The following is a 14,176-nucleotide window of genomic DNA, read 5'->3' as shown; positions in this document are numbered from 1 at the left end:
GATCAAATTTTGTTACATTTATTTGTAAGTTTTTTTTAGTAAAACATGTACTAATAACTAATATTCATTTCTTAATTTTTCCTTTGCTTGGTAGTGTAAACTGACATCTAATGCATGCAGCCATTTTTTTTTTTAATGAAAAATGCTATGTTTACAATAATTTCATAATATTTTTACAACAAATCATACGTAACTAGTTGTTATGGATAGTTATTGGTAGACAAAAAAGTAATTTCAATATTAGGTTTAAATTATAACCAATAACAACTTACAAACTATGATTTGTTATGAAAATGTTATGAACATAATAGCACTTTTTTATATATATAAAATATAAATGCATGAAACTAATAAAAGGAGGACAATGTTTCAAACTTATTATTCTTTTTATTGGACTTAAATTTTGAAAATCTAATTATTGAATTGCATATTCTTTATATTCTTAACATGCATATCTAATTTCGTTCAAATTAAATAATTTATTATTTAATCAATAAATTTATTTTTTATACATAATTTTAGACAATAAAAATTTAAAATTTAAACATATAATTTATAACATAACTATTAACTTTTGATTTTCCTAAAAGTTTGCAAGCACGAGGATAAAACAATAACATGCCATTCACGATTAAATTTTTTAAAATTAGTGTCCGCAAAAAAATAAAAAATAAATAAAAGAGAAGAAGATACATGAGTTTTTCCCCATTGAAGGGTTTTGGACCTTTTGGTCCCCACATGTCCTCCCACCTGTGTGGCTGTGAGCTTGTGGAGTCTCACCACATGGCAGAATAGCTCACTCTACTCACTCTCGTCACTTTGACAAAGACACAGACAGAGACACACAAAGAAGGTATAAGTAATAAGCCTCTCTCTCTGAGGAGACACACACAAAGAAGGTATAACCATAGTCTCTCTCTCTCACATAAACAAACACAACAGAAAAGAAAAAGAAATACTACTATCAAAGAAGGATGGATTTCCTCAACTGGGTTCAAGCCTCGCTGGATCAGTTCTTTGTTTTCCTTATTCGTCAGGTTCCTCTCTTTCTCTATCTCTCTCTCTTTAATTTCTTAAGCACTTTGTGCTCATTTTTAAAGCTCTGTGTTAATTTTTATGTGTTCCTTTCCTTTTTTTTTCCCTGAGAAAAGCTGGGGCTCTTTTATCCCTACAAACCAACGGTGGCCAACGTGTTGTTCTTAGGCAAGGATGAGAACTGCAAAAAGGCAGTGATTTCGAGCCTCTCAGATGACGAGGTAACTCACCCTTTATTGTGGCTCAGGAGATAAAGTGCCTCTCTTTTTAAAAGAAAAAGAAATTCGGTAATATTTTTCTTTTTGTTTTTTTGGGCTGAGAAAAAGTTAGGAAATTTTTTGTTCTGTTTTTTAACTGAAAATGAAATTTTGGTTCTATTATGAAGAATTGAATAGTGGTAAGGAAAATTATATATATAAAAGGAAGGAGCCAGATTAAGTACTTTATGCATTTATTTATTTCTATTTGCAGAGGATACAGTTTTAGCATATTATGTTTTTCTTTTCATACAATATAGTTATATTAAATGCAACTAGACCGTTTCTCAAAAAAAAATTATATATATATATATATATATATATATATTCTTTGGGATCTATTTTTATAAACGTAAGTTTATTTGAGGCTTTTTTTTTATGACCTATTGGGTTTGTTTGTTGGTGGTGAAGCAAGCAAATGTCTCATTTTGTTTATGGCAAATTTAAGAAATAGAGCCAATCCATGGAATGTTTGTTCTTTATTATTTAATGTAGGTAATGGATTGATTCCTCAGGCAAAGGACAAACTGAAGTTTATGAGTTTTGGGAGTAGTTCTAGGACTACAAAAAAAAATGCCCTTAGATTTGCCTGACACCTTAACACATGTGGGTGTGTGATATGATGACGGGTGTTTCATATTTGGGTTTTTATTTATCCCTTTGAATGCTATTGGTCCCCATATCTCCTGAACTCCCACCTGTGTGGCTGTGAGCTTCTGGACTCTCACCACATGGCACAATAGCGCCCTTTACTAACTCTCGTCACTCTGACAAAGACAGACAGAGACACACACAAAGTCAGTAGATAAGCCCCTCTCTCTCTCTCTCTCTCTCTCTCTCTCTCTGAGGGGACACACAAAGAAGGTATATAACTTTAACTCTCTCTCTCTCTCTCTCTCTCTCTCTCATACACAAGCACAACAGAAAAAGAAAAAGAAATATCAAAGGAGGATGGATTTCCTCAACTGGGTTCAAGCCTCGCCGAATCAGTTCTTTGTTTTCCTTATTCATCAGGTGCCTCTCTCTCTTTCTCTCTCTTTAATTTCTTAAGCACTTTGTGCTCATTTTTAAAGCTCTGTGTTAATTTTTATGTGTTCCGTTCCTTTTTTCCCTGAGAAAAGCTGGGGGTCTTTTATCCCTACAAACCAAAGGTGGCCAACGTGTTGTTCTTAGGCAAGGATGAGAACTGCAAAAAGGCAGTGATTTCGAGCCTCTCAGATGACGAGGTAACTCACCCTTTTATCTATATATATATATATATAAATTTTTTATTGTGGATCTTTTTAAAAGAAAAAGAAATTCGGTAATATATGTATATATTGGATGAGAAAAAGTTAGGAAATTTCTTGTTCTGTTTTTTAACTGAAAATGAAATTTTTGTTCTATTATGAAAAATTGAATAGTGGTAAGTACCTTATGCATTTATTTATTTTTATTTGCAGAGGATACAGTTATAGCATATTATGTTTTTCTTTTCATACAATATAGTTAAATTAAATGCAACTAGACCAGTTGGAAATCTAGAGGGGTTCAGAATTTACAGTGTGTCTAAAGAAAAGAAAGGAAGGAGGGGAGAGAAAGGAAAGAGCTTAAGATTGGTCCCACCCATATAAAGCTCTTTTTTTTTCTCTCTCCATTTCCTCCCAAATTGGAAGGAAAGGAATTGGTTGGTCAGGGAGGAAAATGAATCCCACCCTATTCCTGTCCTCCACTCCAATTGATCTCAACCATTCAATAGATTCCCTTTCCATTCCCTCCCACTTCACTCAAACCAAAAATAGTGTTGAAATTCTAGGAAGCAAATAGGGTTGTAAAAGATAAAAACTTGATGCAAGAACACTTCATTTGGGATTTCATATCCGTGTTGTATGTGTGTCGTACCTGTGTCGTAACAATGTCCAATCTGCCGTATCATGTTATAATTTTTCAAAAATTGCTCGTGTCGTCGTATTATACCCGTACACATACCTATACCCTGTCCGTATCCATGCAATATTAGTGTATATGAGAATTGTTAAGCTGAAACTTATTACTGATAAAACTTCTTTTAATAGTTTATTTAGATTTGATTCTCAGCAAACAAACGGTGGCTTGGTATTTTGTTTAATTTGGTATTCTTTGTTGTTGGTATTGGTGAGTATTGCAGATCCAGAACACACTTGGGAAATCAAATATTACACCATCTGTAGTGCCATCTAAGTACTTGACATCATGGGTATCTACATTTGGGAAAATGAAGTTTAACTTTTTTGATTTAGGAGAACATTGGATTGCTCATAGAGTTTGGAGAGACTATGGTGCCAAGGTAGATTTCTCAATATATCAATTGTCTTTGATGAGAATATATAGTTAATGATTTGTGCAATATGATGATATTGGAATGTGATTTAAATTTCTTATTTACTCTTGAGAAAGCTTGCATGTTTTGGGGTTGCCTAGTTCTAACTCTGTTGCAGTGTTAAACCAAGCTGTTTAATCTGATGTACTGTCTGTTTTGGTTTAATGGAATCCTTTATGTCTTAGTCCCTTTGTTTTTTAACACACAGTCGATTTTTTGATTCGACGTTAATAGGGAACATGACTCACATGATTGTGACTAGTTTTTGCCAGTAATCCGGATCCAGATTCACCCCCAATTTGAACCATGATAAACTTTAAGTTGTGACTGTATGGTATATGTCATAAATTTGGCAATATTGAATATTTTGGTTTTGCAATGAAAAGTTAGCCTTTGTTATATTTTTAACTGATTTGGCTAACCTCTAACCAAATACTTAGCAAATGAGAATTTTGGTGCTCTTATATATCTCCATTTACTAAATTTCTTGTATCTATGTTTCATATGCTTCAACTTTGCTATCCCAATTGAACCCCGGCAGCCTGTGAAATTGTTTTTGCTTATGTTATTGCCTGACCCTAAATCTTAATATACTATTGCCTTCATAATCCAGGCAAACCTTTCTGTGTTTATATTTGATTCATGGAAGGAAAACATTGATCATTTGAGTTCGATTATAGCACATTTTGTTTTAGAAGGTCTGCTAATAATGTCACAGCATACATAATTCATTCTCTTTGTCATTCTACTAGTACATCATTTACTTCTTACATATTGATTATTCTTTCTTGTTTAGCCCTTGTTTCTTGTAGTTGTTTTACTTTTATTTACCCAAAAAAAAAAAAGCTGATTCTTGTATATCTCATGATTCTGGATTGCGAATTCGGCAAATTGCTGCCTGGTTGGCTAGCAAAGTGGAAATTGTTTTGAGTTTTGCTTGTTAAGTAATGCATTATTGCTAAATACATTGTAATCTCTGTTCTGTAGATGGATGCCATTGCGTACATTGTGAATGCTGATATCATGGACACGGAGCAATTTTTGGGGCCAAGAGAAGAGCTGAAGGCTCTACTGTCTGATGAGGCCTTTGCAAATGTTCCATTCGTTATTTTTGTCGTAACAGCTAATGGAGCTTTTTCTCTCCCAAAAGAGAGATTGTATTCCTTCCTCGGCCTGCTTGATGTCACCACAGGGACACGTAAGGTAGAGCCAGCTGATGAAAATGGCCGTCCCCTTGAGGTTTTTGTGGCTGAAGCAAAAGAGTTTTTAGATGGTGTCAAGTGGCTTCTCAGTACATTAAGTAGCAGTAAGGTGATTACACTGGATGATCCGACACTGAATTCTTTTCCCAATCTAATCTATCAGGATTCATAGCCGACCCCAAATTGTAAGACTAAAAGACTCTGTTGTTGTTGTTGTTGTTGTTGTTGTATGATTTCCTAACTCAGCTTCAATATTTGAATAGTCTTTTTATATTGGTGAAACGTCAATTTATTAGTTTGATGTAATAAAATTTGTAATACTTATAGTAGTACTGGCTACCTATACAAGTACAATCAACTTTTTGACAATTAATCATGCCAGTTTAGGGAGATTAAATTTTGAAAACTTTCCATACCTATGTTTGTGCTATCATTGTTTAAATCACATTAGCAAAGAGGTAAGTGCTGTCCATTTTTGTGAAACCACATATCTTCTTTTCTTTTCTTTTCTTTTTTCCTTTTTTTTTTTTTTTTTGTCAAGGGGTAAAAAAGACAAAATAAACTGACGTGCACAATCAAATTCTGTAAAAAAATGACCCAAAAAAAAAAAAAAATCATTTTAAGAAGTCTAGAATCCGGATGAAGATTTAGAAGAATATCCAAATTTAAAATTGAAAAAAAAAAAAAAAAAAAAAAAAAAAAAAAAAAAAAAGAAGAAGCCCCACTAAAATACCTCTTAAGGTTCAATTTTTTTAACATTAACCCAATTACCAAAACAAAAACAAAAAGTCACTCTCTCTGCCATGAAACCGATCTTTTGTACCAAAAAAAAAATAATAATAATAAAATAAAACCAATATTTTGCTGATTTTGATTCCAATTTGGCAACATATGGCAGCAGTCGCTTGGAGGCCAGTGTTGGCATGATTTATAAATCGTACCTTAGCCAATTTGAACTAGCCATTGAAGTCGACCACTTGAACAACTTCAAGGTTATGATGATAGCCAATTTGCTTTTGTGAAGAATGTCGTTAAATTTTTTGAAGTTCCAATCAAACAGATCTTTTCGATCCTTCCTCAATGAAATTTTCCAAAATGACTTAATAAAAGGAAAAAGGAAAATAATAAATATTACTGTCCTAACATTAGTTTGCCGTGATCTAAAAAATTAACATTGTTCCTCAAAATTTTTTTTTTTTTAATTAACATTGAAAAACACAAGTTGAATGAAATGTCATGGAGATTTTACAGAGAAAAAAAGAGAGATAAACCTAACACTTTTTTTTTTTTTTTTGAGAAACCTAAAACCTAACACTTTGCTTTGTGGTGATGTACAAAAAATTGAGATTATCATAAAAATGATAATAAGGCCAAATTGTACAATCCTATCCAATCTAAATTTTTTTTGACATGTTTTAGTGAATAAACAAATTTTGATACAGCATATAATATCCTGAATAATAAGCAAGAACAAAAAATAAAGAATAATTTAGAAACAATCTCATAGTGCTATAAAATCACACAAAGGCGCTATAGAATTACGTAAAAAAGTTGTCATTAAAAATTGACTCATGCCACTCAAAGTAAGACTCGATGCGACTGTAAAAAAAGACTAAATTTTAATTCTATTGGAAAGGACAAATATTTGAGACCTCAACAAATATTTAGACAATTATTTAAGAACAAAAAAGATAATATTTTAATCCTTTTAAAGACAAGAAACCAAATAAAGGAAATTTTTGCAACTTTTATATAAAATTGATATTACTCTAATTACAACTTATTATTTTAAAAATTTATGAAAATTTTGATGTTTTAACATTATTAAAAGTTTTTAGTTCTTAAAGTTCAACTCATAATGGAATTAAATTTTTATTTATTTAATTAAAAGGAAAAGGTGAAAAAATAAATAAATAAATAAACATACATTTTTGACTTGTTAAAAGAAGTTATTTTGAACTGTTATAATAATACTGGTAACGATAATATCATAAAAGGGGATGTAGCTCAGATGGTAGAGCGCTCGCTTAGCATGCGAGAGGTACGGGGATCGATACCCCGCATCTCCACTTTTCTGATTTTTTTCTCCTTTTCCCTTTTGGGCCCAAATAGAAGAAATTCACAAGCCCAATCATGGTCCAATTAAAGATCTTTTATATGGGCTCCGGCCTTTAATAAGTTTCAATGTAACTAAGATATAGTCCAAGTTGCATACCCTCTCCTCAAGTGACCTCATTCCAATAACCATGCACATAAATTTTTTTTTTTTTTTCATACGTTGGGAAACTCACCTACCTTTTTTCACAAGCCCATTCTCTTTATAAAATAAACTCAAAATTATACTTAGCTGCACATTTTCGAGTGGGATGCATCATGCATGGTACCTTGCTTATAATAATTTTATTTTCTTATAAAAGTTATTTTCCCCCATTTGCTCACCTACCTTCTTTCTCAAGGGAAAATAATGCTTACACGAGCTTTGTTTAGTCAAGATGTGGAAAATTGAGAAGTTAAAAAAAAAATGCTAGAGATACAAACTATTTTATAAAAAATTTTACAAACTACTAATGTGGTAAGTAGTTATTAATAAGTAAAAAAATGATATCAAGTAGTAGCTCAAATGAAAATCAGTAAAAATTGGCTACATTAACATATTGTAAAAATATTATAAAATAGTTTGTGATTATAGCATTACTCTCAAAAAAATAAATATAATTTACTCTTTTAATTTGTTAAAAATTCATAGCAGACCCCTAAATTATGGGATTAAGATTTGATTGTTGTTGTGATAAAATTGTTTATATGGTATATGCAAGATATTTTTTCCTCCTCTTTTCCTTTCATATGAGAAGGAATGAAAATGGTGAGCTTAGGGAAAGAATCTCTCTCTCTAACTTTTCTTTTCTGCCAAACAAGGCAAAATAGCAACCGCTCTTAGGCTCTTACACTTTTCCACCCTCTTCCATACTCCAACTTTTCATCACTATCAAAAGGCAATCAAAAGATGACTAGAGTTCTTTAGTCAACGTTTGGGCAGTGGCCTTGTTCTAAACTTTGGTAGATATATGCAGCAAATCCACTAAAGAGATGATAGAAGTTCAATTCTAGATTCTATCCTCAATCATTCCAAAAATAGAAGTAAGTTCTAACACTCAAAGGCTTTGAAAGCAACTAAAAGTTGGTGGCTAACACACCAACTTTCACTCTTCCTTTTAGTCCATTAGTCTCCAAAAGTTACCAACTAAGCTCTACTCATATTTCTTTAATATTGCCTAGGTGGGGTGGCCTAATATTTTGGCTCTTATATTACTGCATTACTTCTAATATTAAAACACGTAAGCCATTTCTTACAATAAATTATACCATGCTGTACTACTGATACCAGTTTAAATAGTCCTTCCTCTTTATACCCAATTCTTCTTCCTCACAGCTCTTGCAATGGCATTTTCATTCTTGCCAAAGCAGAAATTCTTCATCCTCACACTATTTTTCATTGCCATATTTTGCTGCTTCTCAGGTTATATGCCTGTGACATTCACCTTTTTTTTTTCTTCTTTTCAATACAAATTTCCTTATTCATTTTTCTTTTCTTCTTTTTTTCTTTATGGATTGTGAACAGGTTATGCAGATGACAACCCTGGGCAAATGACAGCACAAGCCTTGTTTTGTTTCAACAATAAGCTTGTCAGTGAGAACCTTATATTCATATGCTATGACAAATATATGTCGTGATGAACTTAGATAGTGTTAAGAGCAGACGGTCATGAGTTCGAACCTGTATCCACTCTACTTCCCATTTAAAAAAGTTCAAACCCCACATGTTTGGGACAACTAATAGTTTATCAGAGAGAATGACAAAATTTATTCTGAATAATTTTTGGTGAAAATTTATTCTGAATAATTAACTTCATCTATAACCTTCTATTAATTATATAGAAGCTAAAAACACCTGTGATTCCTTTCTAGCCTGTTTGTATTAGTAAAGCCTTTTTCTTTCTTTTTTACGTTGTCCTTACGATTTCATAATCTAAGTCCATCCATGCTTCTTGTTGTGTAACTTTTTTTTTTTTTTTTTTTCATTTTGGATGTGTCACAGATCTACAGTGGCTGTGATGAGGCATATAGATTGAATCCAAGTGGAAATATTAATGTACCTCCTGAGGCTGCTGACCTATTCTGCAATGGACCATGCCTATTTGAGACACAAGAAGTTCTCAATTGCATCAATAACTTATTATCTAACTTCTTATTCTACAACAAGGCCACCATACCAGATGTTAGATATGCACTCAATGCTGGCTGCAGCAACACCAACCAAAGAGGTAGCATGTTGTCACTGCTTCTTGAAGATTTACATTAGCTTGTGGATTCATATTTGTTATGATTACAAATGTTGTCATTGATCATAGAAGTACGTTAATATAGTTGCATTCTTAAAGAGGAGCTAGTGTTCAACTAAATAACTACAAAAGTTTCTGTTCTACGTAGGGAATTTCAATGTGGGACAATACATTGATGGATTTACAAGCACTGCACACAGATCAACAGATTGGATCAGCCACCACACATTCATGCTGATTATTTGGCTATTGTTTTTCCATTTTATATGAAAGCCTCCAGTATCTTCCATTTAAGGAATTTTTAACGTAGTGAAATCTTATGGCTGGCTTAAAAGGCTTATGTTTAATGTATATATACGAACCAATTTAAGAAACATTTCAGGACTTCGTGGACTTAATTTGGAAAATGAACAAAAAAATTCAAATTCATAATTTGAAGTTCATAGAAATTTGTTTTGATGCTTGTACCATAACAACATTTTACTTTCAGATACCATACCACTTGTTTTCAACTGGCAGATGTGACGGACTTAAATAATTTAACAAATACACCCTTGCCAAATCTTCCTAATCACCAGTAGTACTATAAATAAAATTTACACAAGTCTCATAAACTGATGTCTCATCAATTTCAAAAAGGCAATTTATACATTTTTAAAATTTTTTTATTTCAGTAGCACCAATCATTCTCATTGCCGCATCAATTTATAAAACTTTCTTTGAGAATTGTATTTATAGGATGAGAGAGAGAGAGAGAGAGAGATTACATCATTACACAACTGTATTATTCTATTACTTGAGACTTGAGAGGGCCTTATTCAAAGTTTCAAACAAACTATGGATTACATCACATCTATAGAAACCACAAAGCAAACTGACAACCACACAAATAAAAGAAAGATAAAAACCAGACCAACTATTATAAACATAACAAAACACCCAACCCCCTCAAAACCCACTAAGAAATCACATCCTTAACCACAACCACCACATCCAACATTAACTTTTTCTTCTTTCTTCACACTAGCAATCTCCTTTTCCTCAGCCTTTGGAGACTTCACCGCTGCTCCAGCTCCACAAGTTGAACTTCCTTTAACATCCTCAGCAGTTTCTTTCTTAACATCTTCCTCTTTCTTGGGGCTCACAACTGGTTCCTTCTTAGGCTGTGTAGTGCATGGAGATGAAACATAGCTCCTTCCTCCACAGCAGGACTTTCTCTCCATATTCTTCCTAATGTTTTTTTCTTTGAAACTCTTACTAAATGTAATATTAGGAATATCCAATGAGAGATGAGAGTGTCGTGCATATTGTGAAAAAGAGCAGGAGTATTTATAGAAGCAAAAGAGGCTATGGTATTCTTCATTTATTTCACTATATTGGTCTTGTTTTCATGAACTCAAGGAGTCAAAGCGTTCCTCAAAGTTTGTGTTTCATTCAAATGAGTGCAATGTATCTTGTTAATACAGGGACCTTTAAGGATCGGATTTTCTTGGAAAACAAAGACTATCATTATGTGGTAGACTTGGATTCGAGCTAAATGAGCTTCATCTAATCTTCTCCATCTAATCAATTATTAGAATAAAATGGAGGTGGACATTAAGTTGGGGTTCCTAGACTCCATTTTGCTTAGTTTGGTTTCAGTTTCCATCAAATTTAACAATGATGATAATAAAAAACATAATGACATTTCACATGGCATGTTTTCATTATGATAAGACAACTGAAAAATAACATTTTATGATAAAATTATGTGGTAAAATATCAATTCGAATTGTGAGAAGCTGAAATATATAATATTTATAATGATTAGGGGTCCTCATTTCTTGATCCATCTAATTGACAAGCACGCAAGGTGTGGCTTGTAATATCTGACTGCAAATCACATGTCACCATTTTCGTTGGGTGCCATTGAAACTGAAAGTACCTGGTACAAGTTATTTAAGAACCCATACATAAGTGGATCTGTGGATGAATTTAAATATTTTAGTTCTATCATCAATGGATAATGAAAGGAAAGGATCCACAAAACAAACTAGTCCTTTGTTCTAAAAGAGGTACTCAACTTTTCCTATCACCTTATATTAAAGATTTAGGGTCTTTAAAAAAATTAAAATCTGTCTTCAATTAGAAGGTTTACTTACGCTGTATTAGTTTTTCAGGATGGCTTTCACTTCTTAATCCTTATAATGGACATATCAGCATGAATTCATCAAAGGTACAGAATAAAGCTCCAATTATGTTAATTACCCTTTTATCATTGTTATACTTATACAGTTACATTTCCATAGTGTCAAAAAGAGAGAGAGAGAGAGAGAGAGAGAGGAAGAAGTTGTACAATTACATTTTAAGGGAAATCTTGCTATATCATCACCCATAATACAACATCCCACTCACAACAGAAGCATTGTTTCAAGCTTGCTCTACTCAGCAACATAAAAATCATCCGGTTAGTACTTTGAGGGAGCATCACACGACATTAGTAGTCAGCTGTCTTAACAGATACTTGAAGGAAAGAAATGGGATACTCATGAGAGTGAAAAATGAAAAGGGAAGAGAAACATCTCGCTTAAGTGTGAAACAGATGTCACAGATGAATATATAGAAAAGCTCTAGTTCTTTGATTTTTGGGAGTCAATAGCTTATTATGAATAAGTACTAAAACAAAGACAGGGGAAGGTATTTCATTAAAAGAATTCTATTGGTTCTTGCTGACTTTCTTTGCTTACAATTCTCAATTTCTTGTACCCGATATTCATATCGAACTTGGCCGGAAGAAATAAACATAGAAGAATATTCTAAAAATGTTTCTGTATTCTCTCAGAAAAATTCACGTTGTAAGGTCTCTTACTCTGTCAGTAAATTTGCTATTCTTTCAGCCTCCTGCTTCCATTTCCATGTGATCCCATCATCATCTTTGTAGATTTGACCAGGATCTAGATGGATGCACAAAGCATCCAGCTTTCTTTTGCTTTAAGTCATTTCCTAAACAGCCACCATGTATATCTTCATTCATGGTGGAGATGTTAAGTCTTGCAATAAAGGAACCAAGCACCTAGAATACCAGCCAAGAGAAAGGACATTTTTCCCTAAACCAACATTTCATATTATTCAATCAGACTCTGCCCTGGTGATTTCTTGACACACTTTTCCTTCATTAAAACTCTGAGCATCGCAACCTCATCCCACCTCCCTTCTTCTGCATATATATTTGATAAGAGCACATAATTACCAGAATTCCATGGTTCAATATTGATCAGCTCTTTAACAGAAAGTTCTGCAACTTCTACATCACCATGAGTGCAGCAAGCACCAAGCAATGCACCCCATAAAGCAGCATTTGGCTTCATGGGCATGTTTCTAATCAAGCCATGAGCTTCCCTCACAAGTCCACTACGCCCAAGAAGATCAACCATACAACCATAATGCTCAAGCTTTGGTTGAATTTGGTGTTTTTCAGACATAGAAGCAAACAACTCTCGCCCCTCTTCCACCAAGCCTGCATGGGCACAACATGCTAAAACGCCTACAAAAGTTGCATCATTAGGGCTCATACCTTTGTTTATCATCTCCTCAAACAAGTTGACCCCAACCTCACCCTCCCCATTGAATGCCAGACCTGAGATCATTGCATTCCAGGAAACAACATTTTTGCGAGGCATTTCATTAAAAAGGCTGCGCGCAACTTCCAAATTTCCACATTTACAATAAAAATCAACAAGCAAATTACCCACAGAAATAGCATCTCTCAGAAGCCCTCTAGAACCTGAGTATGAGTGTATCCACTGCCCAACCTCAACAGCCCCCAAACGAGCACAAACAGGCAACACAATCACCACAGTCACTTCATCTAGCTCAAAATCCTGATCCCTCATTTCACAAAATAGTTCCAAAGCCTCCCTATCCCGCCCACTCTTCGCCAAGCAAGAAATCATCGAGTTCCAAGAAACAACACTCCGCTCACTCATCTTCCTAAACAAACACAACCCCATATCAACATCACCCATCTCGCAAAACCCCCGAATCATCAAATTCCAAACAACCACATCTCTATAAGACATTTCATCGAACACCTTCCTAGCATCCTCCATTCTCTCACAACTCACATACAACTCAACAATCCCAATCCGGATAGAACCAAAACGCTCAAACCCAATCCTAATAATCTCCGCGTGAACACATTGCCCTATTTTACAATCACAAAGACCCGAACACGACTTAAGCAAAGGCGCAAAAGTGTATTCATCAGGCCGAATGCCACGGCTTCTCAAAAGGGAAAACAAATGGAGGGATTGCTCATAGGGTCCACAAAGCGAGTACCCTTTAATCATGGAATTGAAAAGGAGAATATTTGGGTTATGGGTTCGGCAAAAGATGCAATTTGCGTAGGCCATTTTGTGAAGGGACCCGCAAACGGAGACAAAGTGGGCAAGGACTTGGTTTAATTGGTCGAGGCCGTGGCGGAGGAAGTGGGCATGGATTTCGGGGAGTCGGGTTCGGGTTTTGTGGCCGTGGAGGAGGCGGAGGACTCGCCGCTCAACCTTGAGGAGAGCTTTGCTCATGGTGGGTTTTTTTTTTTTTGGCTATGGAAATGTTAGCGGGAAGGGGCGTAAATAAAACGACAAGTCGTTTTTTGTTTTTTTTTTTTTTTTGTACCTTTGGGGAAACGACAAGAACTTTTGCTTTCCCAATTCCAAATTTGTTTAATTTTTTATATCCTAAACTCTTCTCAAATTCTATTAAATTTTTAAAAATTAATTTCAAATATGTCTTATTTACAGTGGAAATACAAATTTGTCTCTTCATCTTTTATACTCGATACAAACAAATGAGAGTTGAGCTACTTTTGTTTGACAAAACGACTTAAGAATGATTTAAACTGCAAATTCCTATCTATATAAAATATAATTACTTTTTTATCCTTGAAAAGTAGTGAAATGTTAACATTTGCTAGTATTTTTTTTTAGTCTTTTAGACTTTAATTAGCGTTGCTCCTCTTTATCTCTT

General features: G+C 33.8%; 3 protein-coding genes, 1 long non-coding RNA gene and 1 other non-coding gene across 5 annotated transcripts; 4 read left to right on the top strand and 1 right to left on the bottom strand.

The window, feature by feature from the left end:
• Nucleotides 1-730: 730 nt before the first annotated feature.
• Nucleotides 731-1,590, top strand: LOC136069040 (uncharacterized). Its single transcript, XR_010630320.1, has 2 exons — nt 731-1,037; nt 1,152-1,590. It is a non-coding gene; the product is annotated as an uncharacterized LOC136069040 (long non-coding RNA).
• Nucleotides 1,591-2,125: 535 nt separating this feature from the next.
• LOC112005691 (small COPII coat GTPase SAR1A) lies at nt 2,126-5,158 on the top strand. The gene is made up of 4 exons (XM_024037995.2): nt 2,126-2,306; nt 2,414-2,518; nt 3,439-3,597; nt 4,618-5,158. Exons 1-4 carry the CDS (start codon nt 2,244-2,246, stop codon nt 5,002-5,004), a joined length of 714 nt encoding a protein of 237 aa, XP_023893763.2. The 5' UTR covers nt 2,126-2,243; the 3' UTR covers nt 5,005-5,158.
• A 1,670-nt stretch (nt 5,159-6,828) lies between these two features.
• Nucleotides 6,829-6,901, top strand: TRNAA-AGC (transfer RNA alanine (anticodon AGC)). Its single transcript has one exon. It is a non-coding gene; the product is annotated as a tRNA-Ala (tRNA).
• A 1,268-nt stretch (nt 6,902-8,169) lies between these two features.
• LOC112005622 (uncharacterized) lies at nt 8,170-9,556 on the top strand. The gene is made up of 4 exons (XM_024037916.2): nt 8,170-8,349; nt 8,452-8,516; nt 8,929-9,154; nt 9,321-9,556. The coding sequence occupies exons 1-4, from the start codon at nt 8,271-8,273 to the stop codon at nt 9,440-9,442; spliced, it is 492 nt and encodes a 163-aa protein (XP_023893684.1). The 5' UTR covers nt 8,170-8,270; the 3' UTR covers nt 9,443-9,556.
• A 2,157-nt stretch (nt 9,557-11,713) lies between these two features.
• Nucleotides 11,714-13,744, bottom strand: LOC112005614 (pentatricopeptide repeat-containing protein At1g09190). Its single transcript, XM_024037904.2, has one exon. The coding sequence runs from the start codon at nt 13,729-13,731 to the stop codon at nt 12,277-12,279; it is 1,455 nt and encodes a 484-aa protein (XP_023893672.2). The 5' UTR covers nt 13,732-13,744; the 3' UTR covers nt 11,714-12,276.
• Between the last annotated feature and the right edge of the window lie 432 nt (nt 13,745-14,176).

This window comes from Quercus suber, unplaced genomic scaffold (assembly GCF_002906115.3).
Source record: "Quercus suber isolate HL8 unplaced genomic scaffold, Cork oak 2.0 scaffold_148, whole genome shotgun sequence".
Classification (NCBI taxonomy): Eukaryota; Viridiplantae; Streptophyta; class Magnoliopsida; order Fagales; family Fagaceae; genus Quercus; species Quercus suber.
Note: the sequence above shows the minus strand (reverse complement) of the source record. Positions and strands in the feature narration are given on the sequence as shown.

What these genes read in the sequence shown, in the direction of transcription:
- LOC112005691 (XM_024037995.2), top strand. Translation starts at nt 2,244, where the DNA reads ATGGATTTCCTCAACTGGGTTCAAGCCTCGCCGAATCAGTTCTTTGTT. An exon ending in TTGTTTTCCTTATTCATCAG is followed by an intron (nt 2,307 to 2,413) that starts GTGCCTCTCTCT and finishes CCCTGAGAAAAG; the next exon opens with CTGGGGGTCTTTTATCCCTA. An exon ending in CGAGCCTCTCAGATGACGAG is followed by an intron (nt 2,519 to 3,438) that starts GTAACTCACCCT and finishes TGAGTATTGCAG; the next exon opens with ATCCAGAACACACTTGGGAA.
- LOC112005622 (XM_024037916.2), top strand. Translation starts at nt 8,271, where the DNA reads ATGGCATTTTCATTCTTGCCAAAGCAGAAATTCTTCATCCTCACACTA. An exon ending in CATATTTTGCTGCTTCTCAG is followed by an intron (nt 8,350 to 8,451) that starts GTTATATGCCTG and finishes GATTGTGAACAG; the next exon opens with GTTATGCAGATGACAACCCT. An exon ending in TTTGTTTCAACAATAAGCTT is followed by an intron (nt 8,517 to 8,928) that starts GTCAGTGAGAAC and finishes GATGTGTCACAG; the next exon opens with ATCTACAGTGGCTGTGATGA.
- LOC112005614 (XM_024037904.2), bottom strand. Translation starts at nt 13,731, where the DNA reads ATGAGCAAAGCTCTCCTCAAGGTTGAGCGGCGAGTCCTCCGCCTCCTC.